A 16,896-nucleotide genomic window follows, 5' to 3' on the forward strand; every position below is an offset into this window, starting at 1 on the left:
AATTGGTAGGTATTTGTAGATCTGGAAGTACCTCCAGACTTTTCTCAATTTTTCTTGCGGTTAACAGGGAAATCTCACAGTAAATGTTGAATTCTTGGGCACAATTTTTATTTTGCCAGAAATGCCTGGAACCAACCAGTCCTGGATTACAGCCATCACCACGAATGCTTGTTCACACCTGATTTGCAATCCCAGTGGTAGGAAAAGCCCCTTCACTCTGCTCCGGGGAAGAAAAGCACATGCTGTCTCCCATAACGGCAGTTAAGGAAAGGTGTACCCAGACCAAAAGTTATCGAATGACTTCTAATTGAGCGGAAGTCGCAAAGGGAAAGGACGAATGATGTAACTGCACGAGCGCTGTCTCACCTCTGAGGTCCCGGACACGGAGCCCAATCCAATCACGAGGAAGACACCAGGCCGCTCCCAACAGAGGGACGGCTGTCTGAACGCCAGCCAGCATTTCCCCCCCAAGCCGCCGAGGCCACCAGAACGAGGCGAGTCTGTGAGGAGTAACGGCCCAGAGGAGCCCAGAGACAGGGCGAGTCATCCTAAGAAGGCGTCCTGGATGCACGGACTCGGAGTAGAAAGGGGCAGCAGGGAAAACTAGGGAAATCTGAATGAAGTACAGGTTTTAGGTCAGAATAAAGGATCGACGTTGGTTCATTAATTTTAACAGATGGATTACTATGGGACATGAGTGTAATGCAAGATATTAATTAGGACAGTTCACGATGTCACCTGGGGAAACTGTCACCCAGTGTGGAGTTTTAGGAAACTGCTATTTTTGCAATTTTTCGGTAAATCATAAAGTTCCTTGAAACAAAAAAAGGAGTGGTATCATATCAGTTTGCTTTTAAAACGCCATTTCAGCTACAAAAGACGTAACAGCATTAGACTCGCAGGTGGACAAACTGTGAGCCCAGACATCTGTGCACAACTTGAGTGATTTTAAGAGCAGCAGAGAGAAAAGGTCGTGTTTCCTGCTCCTGGTTGCCACATCAAAACGAATGTTTGGGAACTTTCTTCAAGTCCACATCCCTTCTTCAGTGAGGAAATGTTTATAGACTAACTTAAGTCAAAGTATCGTCAGAGATCTACCAAGAGAGAAATTTCTAAGGTTCCAGTCACTGGACGGAACTTCTTTCAGACTTTAAGTATCTGCTTTACTCTTGACATTAATCAAAGAGTTAGTTTAAATAACATCATAGTATGGAACAGTTTATAAATGTTTATTAAACGTCAGTAATTTTTACAAAGCAAATATTAATAGCAAGAGGCAAAATTTTCGCAAAATATGTACAAAAGTAAAAAGCCTTGATGACTAGCAATTCATTTTTATCAAATCAAATCATTCTTTCCACTTTCAGACCTCCTGTAGAAATAATTTATTGCCAATCCTAAAGCACTGACAGAAAAAAAAAATGTACAACAACTACCAGATAATGTGCTCAGTTCTCAGAGTTATAAAAAGATAGATGTATAAAAAATCTGAAGCCGCAAATGACTTTGATACAGAGCTAATACAAATCGTGTTGTTAGGTACAGTATCTACCAGGTTGTTACAAAATAGACTTTTTGATAAGGCTTCTGTGGTAAATGAGCTCCACCAGGCTGGAGTAGCAGGGAAAAGCCATTTCAACATTTTGCAATTCTACTTTCAAGTAAGAGGTAAAGAAAGGGTCAACGGTATAGTCTGCTGCATTGTTACAGGTCCTTTCCAAGAATTAACCCCTAAACAGGCATGACTGAGGACAAACACAACACTTAACTGTGGCAAGAAATACTACAAACAGGCTTTCCAGAGACAAGCCCAGATCAGAGACTGAGTAAGGAGCCTCCTATCAGGAGATTTCTGAACTGACAGTGTGATGCCCCCTGGAGCCCTGCTTCCGTCCATCTGGAAATGTTCATCACTCAGAGGTGATGCTGTTTTGGAAAGGTCACAAAATCTCTTACCAACCCAGAGATCACTGCCCTACCACTAACACTTTTTTGTTCCATGTAAGCTCTGCCATTGGAAATCAGACGCTTAGACCTAGACGCCGCAAGGATGAGTTCTTTATGTGCTAACTATACACTCAAGTACAGACATAAGGATGCTAGCGGTGTGCTGCAAGTTACACTAACATGCCAAGGCTAGTAGCAAGTTGATGGTACTGAAAAAGCCACTAAGTTCAACTTGATGACCAAGTGTCCAGGTTTAGACTTCACTTTAATCTCTCTACAAATTTATTAAGCCCTAACCTCGTACCATAAGATAATGGGAATGTTACTGTTTATCTGGAACGTGGAGATACACACACACACTCACACACTCCCTCCCTTCCTCGTGTTTACTACATTGAAAAGCCAATCTGGATCCTATCCCAAGGAGGAAGGAAGGGAAAAGCAGCACTTTAGTCCAGCAGCACAGACCTAGGGACAGATCGCCTGTGAGTGATGTAACTCTGCACGTTGAAATGATGTGAAAGACAAAGTCAGATTTTCAACTGGGAAAAAAAAAAAAAGACACATGCAGAATCTGTGCTCTTGATCCCTCAATTAACTTTCTTTCATGAAAAGAAATGAAAAGGTAACGGTAACTTTCTCTAGGTTTATTAGGGAGATTATTACAAACGTGTGACTGAGATTTACAGGCATGATTTCATGGATTCAAACAAGAAACGGAGAGTTAACACTGATAGGCAGCCTTCTCAATACACGGACAGAAGTGACACTTCTACAGATTGCAATGGAGAGAATCTTGTTTCAGACGGCTTGGTTTGGGGCTTTGCCGCAATGTTTCATTATATAATGAAAGCACCAATTTGAGGGTTTCTCACACAGTGATTTGAATTTCAGAACATTACAGAACATGACTTGGTAACTTTATTCTTCATATAAATAAGGCATAACCGGATATGTGTACTAATGCTGAAAATAACATCCTACCAAAAGCATAAATACAAGTATTTGGGCAGATGCTGGAAGTTAAGATTTACTCATTTCTGCTTACAAACAATTATGGAGCCCATGATTTCTTGTGCATGTAAATCAACACTTCTAATCACTCCTGGGGTTTGGGGAATCCGACTTCTTCCTGCTTTATACCAACCACTGAACAAGGACTTCCCTCGGCAACCTCACCAGAGCCTAACAAGAGGATCTTCGCCACATGAAGGACACGCGGCGCGGCTTCCATGATGCCTTCTTCGGCTGCTGCTGTGCCCCACTATCAAGTGCCCGTTCCCGATGACACAACGGAAGATTCCAGTTTAACACAACACTGGCAGCACGCAAGGATGTGGGTTGTTTAAAATAATATTTAAGTGGCAGAGGCATGCCTTTAAATTATTTGGATCTTCAGAAAAAATATCTGACAAAAACTCTTCCCTATTTAAGAAAAAGGCAAAAATTTGAGGTGTTCTTTGCTTTATAAGGCAACTCTGTATACTGTAAGGTTCTTCAAGGTCAATGAAGACACTTGTGTGACATTTCTTAAGAATTAAACAAGAAGACATTCAGACCTAAGAACAGAATGTAATGGAAAATTAGGCACATTTTACTCCAAATTGTAACCATGAAGACTTAGAAAATTAAACACAGTGAAGAATTTTAAATTCAAATTACATTTTGAGAGACTGGGGTGGGAGAACTGGCACGGGGAAAACTATGAGCACCCTTGCAGCTTAGTCCCTAATCTCCACCTCCCCTTCACACAGGGGTGTTTTAAAAGGATCTGGTTTTCATGATGCAGGTATAGGACTCTTTCACATGGCTTAAAAATACAGTATATAAAACATGTGCACTAAAGCCTTCAGAGTGAACCTGCAAGCCTGTATGAGTAATTTACTGCCTCAAAATATACTCGAGGTTTTACATTAAAAGAAAGTTGACTTTGAGACTTCATACACATCAGGAAAGGAATCTCAAATGCTCAGAATAGTATCCCATCTCTTTGGTGCTTTAACATCTGACTGTGGTGCTCAAAATGGGGATCTCTGCTTTGTCCGGCAGTATGTGTGGCTCGTATCAGAGAACTGAACGAGGACCTGATTGAGACCATCCTTCCTCGCTGCACACACAGACTTTAGCCCTCACTGGAGGGAAACAACACCTCCTGCTAAACTGACGCACAGACCTCCACCAAAGTCTCATGTAACACGCAGGTGCTGTGCCCTGAAATGGTTCACTCTGCGGGTTAAACAACACACTCGTGTTTGGTGAGAAGCGCTGGACACAGAACTCTCAGGCACGCGCAGGCCCTGCTCTACGGACGCCTGTGTCACGGGGAGGGCTCAGGCCAGCAGCACAGGATCACCAGGCCACAGACACACGGGAAGCTGCGGAGGGGACGACGGAGGAGCTTCAGATGCGAGAAAAGTCAGGCGCCCGACAACCCCTGGTCAGGTCCCGGCAGAGTCCTATCCTAACCCGACCCGCGACACAGACCCACAGCCCGACCGGGGAGGGCTGAGGGATCCACAATTCTGACCAGTCTTTCAAGCACTGCTTGCCTGTAAACACTTGAGAACACAGTGAGCTGTACAGTAAAAGGACCGGTATCACAGTCAACCACAACTGTCAGGAAAGGGAGAAAACCGTCAGACTTCCCGAACTGTCACCTTGTACACCTGCTCCTCTGCCCAATTCCAGCACCACATAACCTACAGGGCGCTCCTCGTAATGCTGAAAACCAGCCATTCTGAGGTGCTCACGGAGGATGCGTCTGTTAATGGCAAAGCTCCTTGGGGGGTGCATTTTAATTTGGGGTGTGGTGGGGGAGATCACATGTAACCATCTTTCAGCAGGAACTGGAACACGACTCCTCATTCTTGGGAGAATCCTCGAACCTTCCAAACGCAGCTCAGGAGAGCTAGAATTCCACGAACAGTGCTGCGAACACGTACAGCCTCTCAGAGACACAGCGAGAAGGAACAAGAACCTCAAACAATGGCTTCCTGGATAGTCTGACAGGAAAATATTGCCCTTGGCAAGCTCCAAAAAACCCCAAAACCCAAAACACCCCATAAATGCTGCCATGTGGAGCTGACGGGAACAGGCAGGAGTGTGAAAGAACCACATCCGTGATGGTGCGACAGGGACTCCCACTGTGGGACCCACCGCGTCTGAGACGGGGCCTCAAAGTCTGAGAGTAAAACAAAATATCCTTGGGAAGGGCTGTGTGTATCAGCAAGCTCTGTTCTCAGGCTGCACTCTCCAGCTGCTGCTGTGGCAGAGTGCTCCCCGCATGGCACCTGGATGACTTATCTAAGGATGACAACGGCGACCTGCACTCCTCTCTTCTGACTTCTGATCAAAACACCAGGAATGGCACGTGCCTGTGCACACCGAACCACACGTGAGCTTCTACCAGCACCAGATGAGACATCCTGACGTAAGCTAAGACACATGCAGGGTACTGCCTTCAGGAGCCACAGAAACTCAGAACAACTGTTAGGTATACGAGCAATCAAAAAACGTGAAGGCCAAACCCGGGGAAGTCTACGGACCGCCACCCCTCAGAGCAAACTTCTCCCCATGGCCCTCCTTTCCCAACAGGCCACTGAGGCTGGGCACAGGCGCGGCTGCCGCATGCGGGCGGCCAAGAGGCATCCTGCTCGGTCCAGGGTCTGTGCGTGCAAAGCCTCGCCCCGCGGCGCTAGGGGCACCTGCTGCACTCGGCACTACAGGAGCGCTGTTTGAAGCACAAGGTTCAAAGCCGGAAGGACAGCTCGTCTGAGGCCTGGCGGGAGGAGGGCCCCGCCACGGAGGCCGCAGCTGCGACCTCGGGCAGCCCTCTGCCAGGGACCGGGAGTCGTGGGAGGAGGACTGAGATTTCCAAGGAGTTAAACCCAGAATCAAGACTGTTCTAATTCCTGCTGTAAACTTCTATTTTAAAAATAAAACAAACAGGACACAGGAAGGCGGGAAGGCGGAGAGCCTCTGGGCGTCACTGGAGCATCAGCTGCTTGAGGTTGTCGTGCAGGATGGTGTCCTTGACGTCGCGGAACACCAGCCGGATGTTCTCGGTGTTGATGGCCGTGGTGAAGTGGTGGTACAGGGGCTTCTGCTGCTGGTCCCGGCGCTTGCTGCGGAAACACTCCACCAGGAACTTCTGGACGTCTCTTAAGCAGTGGGGGTCCCCTTCAAACTCTAAGAAATAGTCTTTGATGCTCACAATTTGCACTTTCTCCTCAAGCAAATCTGTCTTGTTCAAGAAGAGAATTATGGAGACGTTGCTGAAAACCCGGTTATTGACAATGGTTTCAAAAATGTTCAGAGACTCGGTCAGGCGGTTGGTCAGGCGGTCTTCCATGAGCACCTGGTCGAATTCGCTCGAGGAGACAAGGAACAGTATGGATGTCACGCTGTCGAAGCACTCGAACCAGCGCTTCCGCTCTGACCGCTGGCCACCCACGTCAACCATTTTGAAAGGAACATTCTTGATTTCAAAGTCGTACTCGTGGATGCCTTTGGTGGGTCTTCTGGCGAGCAGGATGTCTTGCTGGGACGGAATGTACTCCTGGAAAAGAGGAAAGTATTTCCTGCTCAGTGATTCAGGAATAGTGAGAAAGTGTAGTGTACCATTAACTGGTCTGCACATGAATCTGAGCAAACTCCGGGAGACAGCTGAGGACAGGAGAGCCTGGCAGGCTGCAGGGCATTTGCTGAATGTCGAAGAGGTGCCAGACCCTGTCGCTAAGCAGCAAGAACTCAGCTCTTCAGAACCAAGACACAAGGTCCCTGCCTTCAGGCAAAGAGGGGAAAAGACCAGCCAACCTCACATGAATCAACAACTGTAATACAAGCAGTGCGGTCTGAACGCAGAGGAGGGACCCGTGATGAGTGATGTGCTCAAGGAAGGCTCCACGGAAAGGTGAACCCAGAACATGTCAGTCCACACTATCTGAATTGGAAAACATGAAATAACTCTGAAAAACTGAGTTTAGCCACCAATGCTTCTCTCCACTTGGCTGGTACTTCTTTTCTTTAAGGCTGACTACAATCTAACGTGACGGAAGAGTGACAGTGAGCGGGGTCTTCACACACAGTCTCACTGAAGTGGATGGAGTGGACCAAACAGACACACACAGGGGCTTAAACAGAGACCGCCCGAGGACGCCCGCGTCTGGGGAGACACGCCCTGAGTGCAGGGAGGACCACTGCCACCGAGCAACACACCCAGGAAAATGCAACGCGTGTCCCGCAGGAGCAGACGGAGGTCCTTCTCCACACGGCCGGACACACGGGGCTGCTTCCCACCTGCAACAGGGCTCATTCTGTGCTCCCCTTCCGTTTTATTCCCAGGGTTAAACATCTCCAAGACCCCTCAGGACCACATGAGGCTCTACAGCAGGGCAGGGTTCAGGAGGAGGCTCGCGGCTGCTCGGGAGGCGTCAGCGCCAGAGCAGCGGCCCTCCGGGCCTCCCGAGCAGCCGCGAGCCTCCTCCGGGGAGGCCTCTGCCTGAGCCCTGTGTGGAGAGCGGCCAGCGCCGGCCTCTGCCGGCGCAGGGCCACAGGGCATGCACCGCGGGACGGTCCAGCTGGCGGCTCCCTTGGCAAGGGTGACTCCGCCCGCGTCACAGCCTCGAGAATCCAACCTCCTACCCTCCAACCCTGCAAACGGGGGTCCTGAACTGGAAAACAACGTTCGCTGGAAAGTTCTGAACTCAGCACTCTGTGTTCAACCTCTGCTTACAGAAAAGCAAAGACCGCGACACGGACTCGTTCATGCGCCATCTTCTTTTCAAGCATAAACTTCTTTCTGTGAAGAGTTTTACTTTCATGAACAGTGGGCAGGGCATTCCTTGTGGAAATGGCAGCGGTCAGGAGGGGAGACAGAGGGAAAAATGAAGCAAGAACAATCCGTATACAGCCATGAGGAAAAAGGAAATGGCTCAGTACATAATTTCTCCAAATTTCCTCATCCTGGCTACTGCTTTCTAGCGACAATAAACATAAACGTTGCCTGAAAACTTACTGGTTCTCCGAGTTTATCCAAGTTATCCAGGAAATATTTTACAGATTCACCCTGAAAACAAGAAGAAAATAAATCGTTATTAGCACTGAGAAATGGAAGACTTTGCTACAACAGTTTATGTTAAACTGTCTGGTTGTACACTTAATCCAAACATACTCTGCTTAGTCACCAACTTCAGACGGAGCAGCTGACCCCACTAAAAATGTATAAAACGTCCGCCTCCGCCGAAGCCTGGGAGTCTCAGTCTCTGCACGAGCGTCCCCCGCGACCACCCCCTCAAAGAGGATTCCACGCACGCATTTCCACACAGCTGCAAGTCCACAGCAAAGACGTAATGAAAAGGTGCAAACTGCTTTCGAGATAAACATACAAATACAATCCCGGTGGGAGGATTTCTGTCTACATCCTCCCATCTCAAGTTTACGTGAGAGGTGGTCATCTTCTGAGACAAGAGCAAAGCATGAATAAGGTGGGGACCCGAGGGCACAGGCGAGCCCAGACAGACGCCCCTGAGCCCCCCAGCCTACACTCTCTGGGCCCAGATTGCTCCTAGACCAGGCAGTTTCAGACACCTGAAGCTATGGGAACACGTTCCTCAAGGAAATCCGTGAACAGCGGACAGACAGGTGAGCAGAGAGCACCCGCGCAGAGAAGGCTGTGGGCTCACCCCCGCTGGATCTCTGGCAGCCCAGCACCCATCTGCCAGAAGCTTCTCCCCAGGTCTGGCTCTGGAAGGCAGTGCCTCCCTGATGCAGAAGAGAGTCGCCGAAAGGCCTTGCCTGTAGGTAGTTTCTGCAATCAGGTGATTTCTGGGGCCACACTCTGACTCATGAGGCCTGAAAGCGGCAGATCTCAAAACTTTAGTCTCTGGATTCCCCTTATATACTTAAGATTCTTCAGGATCCCAAAGAGACTTTGTTTAAGTGGATTACAGCTACAATACCATGTTAGAAAGTAAAATGAGGCAGCTTAACAAATATTTTACTCATTAATTCATTTAAAAATACCAACAAACTCATTCACGCGAGCTTAGTAAAGAGTGGGAACTTGACTGCTTCTGCACCCACACTGTCACCAAAGGGGCCGTCAGCTGGAGCCAGTTAAGTAGGTCCAGCCTCCTACAGAATGCCCACTGGAAACGGAATATCTTAACAGCCTCTGCAATTGTAGATATTTTTGTTTCTACACCAGAATTTGACAAATGACAGCTTATTAAAAAGTCTACCTTGTACTCTCAATGGGTTTTTTACCCCCCAACAACTTTGTAGCATCAAGCCCTAGAATACAGTGGGCAATCAAGTGTACAAGACGTAATATGGAGAAAATCATATTCACTGTTATCATCACGATCTCTTAAGAAGCCTTATGGCTTGGGACATTGACAAGCTCACGGTGGCAAGCAGACACAAGCTTTCTTAAATTCTGATTCTCAGTTGAAAGCTCAAGTTTTATCAGTGGCAACAAACTTATTTTCCTCAAATTGGCAGGCTAATAATTTCACTCATTTTCTTAAAAAAAAAAAAAAAAAAAAAAAGCCCATCAAATGCCCAAATGTGAGTAAGCTGCTTGTCTGTTTCAAGGAAAAATGGTTTTCCATGAAAAATACAGTGAATTCAAACACAACATGGCCAGTTACCAAGGCGCTTCCAGAGACTGTGGTCTGTGTTAGGAGCCTGCTGTGTCCAGAGTGCTTCACGTGGAGACCTGAAACAAACTTTACTGCTCAATCAAGGCGTCCAGAGTGCTTCATGTGGAGATCTGAAACAGTCTTTACTGCTAGATCAAGGACAATCTTAGGGCAGCCTGGTGTGTGTCTTCCTTGGGGCTTTGCCTGCAATGCGGGAGACCCGGGTTCGATCCCTGGGTCGGGAAGATCCCCTGGAGGAGGAAATGGCAACCCACTCGTGTTCTTGCCTAGAAAATTCCATGGATGGAGGAACCTGGTAGGCTATAGTCCATGGGGTTGCAAAGAGTCAGACACGACTGAGCGACTTCACTGGTTTGTGTTTTCAGCTAAGGACGCTGAGCTGCGTGTCTGGGGCTCAGCCTGTGTGGAGGCTCCAGCAGCGGCAGCCATGCTGCTCTGCTACTGGCGCATGTCTGCCCTGCAACAGGAGAGGACTTCCCAGAGACACCACGAAGAGTGCAGAATGTGAAGCCTCCTTTTAAAGGCTTTCTGGGATCCCTGTGGCCCAGGGACCACACCTGGAGAACTACAATGTGGGAGACCCAGGTTCAATCCCTGGGTCGGGAAGATCCCCTGGAGCAGAAAATGGCTACCCACTCCAGTATTCTCATCTGGAGAATCCCATGACAGAAGAGCCTGGCGGGCTACAGTCCATGGAGTTGAAGAGAGTCGGGTATGACTAACACTTAACTGCTAAACTGAGGTAGATGATTAGAAAACGAAGGACCACAAGCTCCCCATGAGCTTGGCCCCAGCACTCCTGCGGCAGCAAACCCAACCTGAACTACCATGAGGCACTCTGCAATCTTTATTTCTCCTACTAGGTGAAACTATTGAAGTGTTTTGCTGCAAAACACAGTGGAGATGACACAGCATGCAGTATCTATCTGTAATCCAGAAAATTCTTAATTCCGTCAATAAATGCGGACTCGCGGGTTCATGATAAGTATAGCTCTGCAGTACACAGGTTTTGGTTTTCGCTATTTAAAATACGGACGAGGGACTTCCCTGGTGGTCCAGTGGCTAGAGCTCCATGCTCCCAATGGAGGGGGCCCGGGTTCCATCCCTGGCCAGGGAGCTAGATCCCACATGCTGCAACTAAGACCCAGCACAGTCAAATAAATAAATAAAAATTTAAAATATGGACGAGGTAATCTGGCAGTTCTGAGTGACTATATTCTCTTCTTAAAACAGGAAAATCATCCCCATTTGGTCTCCTCTTGGTATTATTATACAAATACAAAGAAATATTTTAAATTTCACTAAGCTTCCTGATTTAACTGCATTCCCTAAGGGGGGGGTGGGTCTCAGAACGTGCCTTTGTTTATTAGGAATTCAAAACCTCACCAAAATCACATGATGATATTAAACAAATACGCATGGGCTCCCAAGAACAAGTTTCAACTTCTACTGAAGAAAGTTTCATCAGTATTATCTACAAGTCCTTTGTGCACTTGACACTGTACAAAATCTAAATAAAAACATTTTAATTCATTTTCACACATTTCAATGTGTGGATTATTGCTAATATTTTAAGTCCTAAATAAGGTGCCCTTTGCCTTCTCCCCTAACATTTGGCCAATATCTATTCAAGGACAAGAAATGCTTTAAAATATTATTCCTATGAAAAACATGTTTTGGTTTAGAATAACTCCTCAGTCAAAAAAAGTGATGTTAATTCATCTTTTATATCACAAGTGATATGACTGACCCTCCGTTAGTGAGAAGACTGAGAGTAGGAATGATAATCTTAAGAATAAACTCAATGATCTTTTATTGCACACGGTGTGGTTATAATGGAGGCCCCTGACTGTTAAGAGGTGATGTTTCCCCTCAAACCTGTCCTGAGACAATATAGGTCTAAACACACACGTTCAGTGTGAACACACATGCTACAGAAGGGTGAATACTCTTCTGAATTCAGTAACTTGGGGGTAATTCCTTACAGGAGCTTTAAAGACCTCTACTGGGAAAACAACAGAGAGAAATCTGTATTTTTACAACCTCAAATAAATAAAAAAATCCAAATTAAAAGATAAAAAAGGACCTCGATGGTGGTCCAGTGGCTGAGACTCCGAGCTCCTTCTGCAGGAGGCCTCAGTTCGATCCCTGGTCAGGGAACTAGATCCCTCATGCCACAACCAAAGTTCAAATGCTGCAAATAAGATCCGGAACAGCTAAATAAACAAACATTTCTTAAAATATATATAAAATGTGTGTTACTTGCAATTCAACCATGAAGGACACAGAAAATGAATGATGGCATCCCTGTTCTCAGGAACTTCTGTCTGGGCTGAGTGGAATTCCGACGCTTCACTCAGCATGGCCTGGCCGCCCGTCACCTCCCCCAGGGCCTGGGAACGAACTGTAAAAAACCAGGGGCTGACCTCCCTCAAACCCTTTGCCCTAACCACTTCAGAGGTGATCGGAAGTCTTCCCCTGTCTAGCATTAACTTTGATTCGAGTCCTCTCTTCAACGCTGAGCAATCTGGCAAGCCCCTACAGTTCTCTGAGCCTCAATCTAAAGGCGGGTAAAATGAGGAAGTCCCCTGGTTCAATGGATAATCACCGAAGTTGTGCCCTAGGCAACAATTTCAGTTTGTAGAACTGATTTAAAGTGAAGTTCTCCTTTCCTCTACCCGTGTGCCTGTGGGCCCTAAAGTGGGCACTTCTGCTGTGACTCACCATTCAAGCTGTGCTGCTCAGTCCCCGGGCTAACACAGAAGCAACTTCAGGTACTGGGCAAGGAACACCACGGGTTCAAGGCTGACTCCTCTGGTTATGACTTGAGGCGCCATTTTAACTCTCCTCAGTATGTGTTACGTTATTGAAGAGAATTCTTAACTCCCAAAGAAAAGCCATTTCGCATTTACGACTTTTTAAATTTAAGACGTTTGAGGTCACCTCTTAACCCTTTTCTGTGTGCAATCCTGCGCTAAGCTTCCAGGTGGCTGCGGCTGGCCTGAGGGGTCCGGGCCGCTCCCACGGCCCGCCCGCTTCCCCCCTGTGCGTGCACGCTCCGCCACAAGGGCAGGGCCGCCGGACCGCGGCGCGCGTCACGTGAGGCTCTGCTGCCGACAAGGCCGGGGCCTGATGACGCCCCCTCAAGAGGCAGGCAGGCAGGCAGTGAGACCCGCTGGCTCCGGCATCCCCTGAACTGGATTCTAGGAGTTCTATCAACCACGTTTCGCGCCAGCTTTACAGAGCAGCGCCTAAGCGGGGAGTGGCCTCAACGTTGCCCCTGGACAGCGGGCACGTGTCAGAAAGGCTGTCTTTGTGGGCAGAGACCAAGTGGGTCAGGGGCCCACGCGCACCGCGCGGTGAGCCCACAGGCGGGCGGACAGCGCTGAGCGCCACGGCGCCAGACCACGCTCCCGGAACAGAACGCCACAGCACGGAAGAGCGAGGAGGAAAGCTACCATTTTACACAGAACAGCTCATCGCAGGACTTCTTAACAAGAAGCAAAAATGGAAACGAGGTTGCAGCTGAGGGCTGACGAGTGTCCGGTAGCTGGTGTTTGCGAGCTAAGTGAGGGCCGCCCGCGGCATCTCCCCAAGGGGTCAACGCCAAGCGCGGACTGACGGAAGGTGGAGCCTGAGCGCGCCATCTGCATCCGGACGTGCAGCATGGCTGCCAGCGGCGAGGGTGTGGAGCAGAAAAGGCCACTTCACAGACCGTGGAAACGGTCACACCGCAGATTCTTCGGGAAGATCCCCTGGAGAAGGAAACGGCAACCCACTCCAGTGTTCTTGCCTGGAGAATCCCAAGGACAGAGGAGCCTGGCGGGCTGCAGTTCATGGGGTCACAAAGAGTCAGACAGGACTGAGTGACTAAACCCCCACAGACTCTTCACCAGCAGGGACTCTGCAGGAAACACCTGATGCCTACACTGTCTTACAGTACCAGTGTTGTTAACAAAAGACTTAATCCGCTCTCACGGACGGGACTGTCACCAGGCCCACGAGCTTGGTCAGCAAGAAAAGCTGAGTATGCTGACCTGCCCTATTACACCAGTCCCACATCTCAGCAGAGGTAAATTTTCACTGAGATTTTTCAACTAATGGATGAAACCAAATTTTTTTGCAACAAGAATACACCTTCAACCACTAAAGCAGAACACTGAACGGCTTTTCAAAATCAACTTTGGGGAAGACTTGACTACATTTCCCGATGAGTTCAATCCAAGCCTAAAAGGCAAAATACATTATGTAGGGGCTTCCCAGGTGGCTCAGTGGTAAAGAATCCACCCACCAATGCAGGAGATGAGGGTTCAATCCCTGGGTGGGGAAGATCCCCTGGAGAAGAAAATGGCAACCCACTCCAGTACTCTTGCCTGGAAAATCTCATGTACAGAGGAGCCTGGCAGCTATAGACCATGGGGTCGTAAAGAGTCAGACATGACTGAGCACGCACATGCATGCAAAAATCACTTTGACAATCAGCATTCCCGGAATTATAAGCAATGTCCAACCACTTAGAACATGTTCTCTGCTGTCAGGTTAAAATAGTGGGCATCCATTTCATGCAAACATGCAGCAGACAGATATTTCTAAAATAAAACATAGTTCTAGCAACATCTTTCAGACCAAAATCCAAGTGTTAAAAAAAAAAAAAAAGCATCCATACTTGGAAATCCACTCAGCTATGCAAGAAGGTGAGGATAAAGCTGCAGTCAAGGCCACGCCCAGAGGCAAACATGAAGAAGATCCTACAGAACTTTCCCAGGTCTCTCACATTAGGATCACATGCTTGACGGCAGCACCGCCCGTGCAAGGCAGAGACTCTCCCCAGGGTGAGCTGTGTGGCCTCGGTCCAGAGCAGCATTAACGGTGCGCACCTGCCATGGATCCCGGCGACAGTGGACCCCTCCTGTGAGCAACACGCTGTCCCCTTCCTGAAGAATCTCTCATTAGTAAACCTGCACTAAAAACACTTGTGTACAACTTTCTATTATGGATTTCTTCAATAAAAAGTCTGTGGAAGTTTGAATTCTCTCTTGTTAACACAAATGCCTACAAAATGCCCTTGATTTTGTCCTTTGGCATGTGAAGTCTAAAATATCATACCATCGAGCCTGTGACAGGAATTTTTGAAGAGGGTGCTCCTTAAAAACAAAGATTCCCTAGGCCTAGCCCAGTTCCACCAAATCAAAATTTTAACAAGTCCCACAAGAAGTGATCCTGAGGAGCCCAATCCCAGAATCAGTTCATGTCTGCACATACTATTTTATTCAAAATTGGATTTCATCTCTTTTTTTTTAAAAAAATTATTTTTATTTATTTATTTGGCTATGCTGGATCTTAAAACGCAGCCCCTGGGATCTAGTTCCCTGACCAGGGAGCGAACCCAGGCCCCTGCACTGGGAGCATAGTCTTAACTATTGGACCACCAGGAAGTCCCTCATATTAATGTTATCTTTTGATACTGATTATACCAAACCAGCTAGGGTTTTTAAAAAGCTTTGTAAAAATGCCAAGAACATTAAGAATCTATATTAGAAATTTATTTAGCTTTATCTTATGATTGAAGTAGGTTTCAAGCAACATTTACTTGAGCTGAACTAGGTTTCACAAGAAAAGCATCGGGCCTTCCTTTGACGTATCTGAACTGTGACCTGAAGAGCAGAATTAAGCCTGCGAGCAGAGTTTTCTCTTTTTAAAGACTGGCGTGGTGACTCAGAGGTGCTTTACTTCCTGTGTTACTGCAGCTCTGGCCGCTTTCCTCTCCGTACCCCCAGAGCCAGTTTTCAAATGTCCCACACAGCCCACAGCCTTCAGAGGTGAGCTCCCAGAGCCTCGCGCAGTTAAAAGTCAATGGTCCTACAGCTGTAACTGAGTAAGCAGCTAAAAAAGCACAAATGAGAACAACTGTTAGAACTCCTACTTGGATTTTGGCAACAGGACCCTAAGGAACTTAAAACCTCAGTTTGTTATAAAATTAATTTGCTTCTGCAACAGACACCTGAACTTTGCATGACAGGTATATAAATCAATGCAAACTCTTGAAGAGCAGTCTTTTTACCAGGTGAACAGGTAAAAATCACACTTTAGGAAGAAAAGAGCTGATAAAATTCAATCGAATGTGAACTATAAGTACTGCAGCGGATTTTGGCTTGTTACTAAAATGCTTAATCTTGTAAAATGTCTAGAACTTAACTGCAGGCTGATTAGGTATGTCTCATAAATGGCAGAAAATTCACTGTGAATAAAAGTCAATTAGAAAAATATAAGCGCTTCTTAATTGAAGCATCCCATCTTTATGTGTGGAGGCCCTTCTAGTTACGAGATTGCTGTTGCTGTTTAGTCGTCAAGTCATGTGTGACTCTTTGCAACCCCATGGGCTGCAGACCACCAGGCTCTCTGTTCATGCAATTTCCCAGGAAAGAATACTGGAGTGGGTTGCCATTTCCTCCTTCGGGGGATCTTCCTGACCCAGGGATTGAACCTTCATCTCCTGCTTTTGGGAGGTGGACTGTCTACCACTGAGCCACCAGCGAAGCCCCAGGTATGAGACTAGCACTACTTAATAGTTTTTTAAGAGTAAACATGGTAGTACAAGAAATACTAAAATTCAAAGGAAATCTGTATCATGATAATTAAGCAGTGAGAGGTTTTCCTCTGAGATCTAAGCATACACATGATTCTGAAAACGATGACATAACACGAGTTAACATCCAGCTTTTCTTTACGCGGAGGAGCCGCCACTAGGCAAGCACCGTGAACAGCGCACACGTCCTGAAGAGCAGTAAACTACAAAACAGGTCTGTGTCCCAAACAGCCGAGTCTGACGGCGCAGTGGCTCTTACAGCTGCCGTGCGTTTTAAGCCCTTCTGTCTGCAAGTCTGGAGTATTTCAAAGAGGAAACACAACCGAGAGGTAAGAGAAGATCAGAAATCTCTTTACTCCTTAAACTGACCACAGCTGCGCGCTGGCCTGGCGGGTGGTGGTGCCCGACCGGCATCGGAAGGTTTTCCTGTACACCCACAATGCGCCTAAACTTTTCATCCGTCTTAACAATCCTCAAACTGAGCCAGGCAGACATGCTTCCTGAATACTCATTTAGGTAGGCTTCACCATACCTATGCTTAAAGAACATCTATTCAATAGGAAATTTATTAACTTGCCTTTAAAAGCGACCTAGAAGGTTTTCGTTTTTTTTTAAATCAGTAGTTCATATTTGTATACACTGGTAATTTCAGCCCTGCAAATATCCTGGTGAGGCCACATCTAAATAGACTTTAGAGGA

General features: G+C 47.1%; 1 protein-coding gene across 1 annotated transcript in view; it reads right to left on the reverse strand.

Moving 5' to 3' along the window:
* Positions 1–1,208: 1,208 nt before the first annotated feature.
* GNA13 (G protein subunit alpha 13) overlaps positions 1,209–16,896 on the reverse strand; it is a 30,742-nt gene continuing 15,054 nt past the window's right edge. Inside the window, exons 3-4 of the mRNA XM_061145030.1 lie at positions 7,964–8,014; positions 1,209–6,505 (exon numbers count right to left, since the gene is read on the reverse strand). Of these exons, the coding sequence (XP_061001013.1) occupies positions 5,933–6,505; positions 7,964–8,014 (624 nt within the window). The 3' untranslated portion in view covers positions 1,209–5,932. The remainder of the gene's footprint in view (positions 6,506–7,963; positions 8,015–16,896) is intronic.

This window comes from Dama dama, chromosome 5, assembly GCF_033118175.1.
Source record: "Dama dama isolate Ldn47 chromosome 5, ASM3311817v1, whole genome shotgun sequence".
NCBI lineage: Eukaryota > Metazoa > Chordata > Mammalia > Artiodactyla > Cervidae > Dama > Dama dama.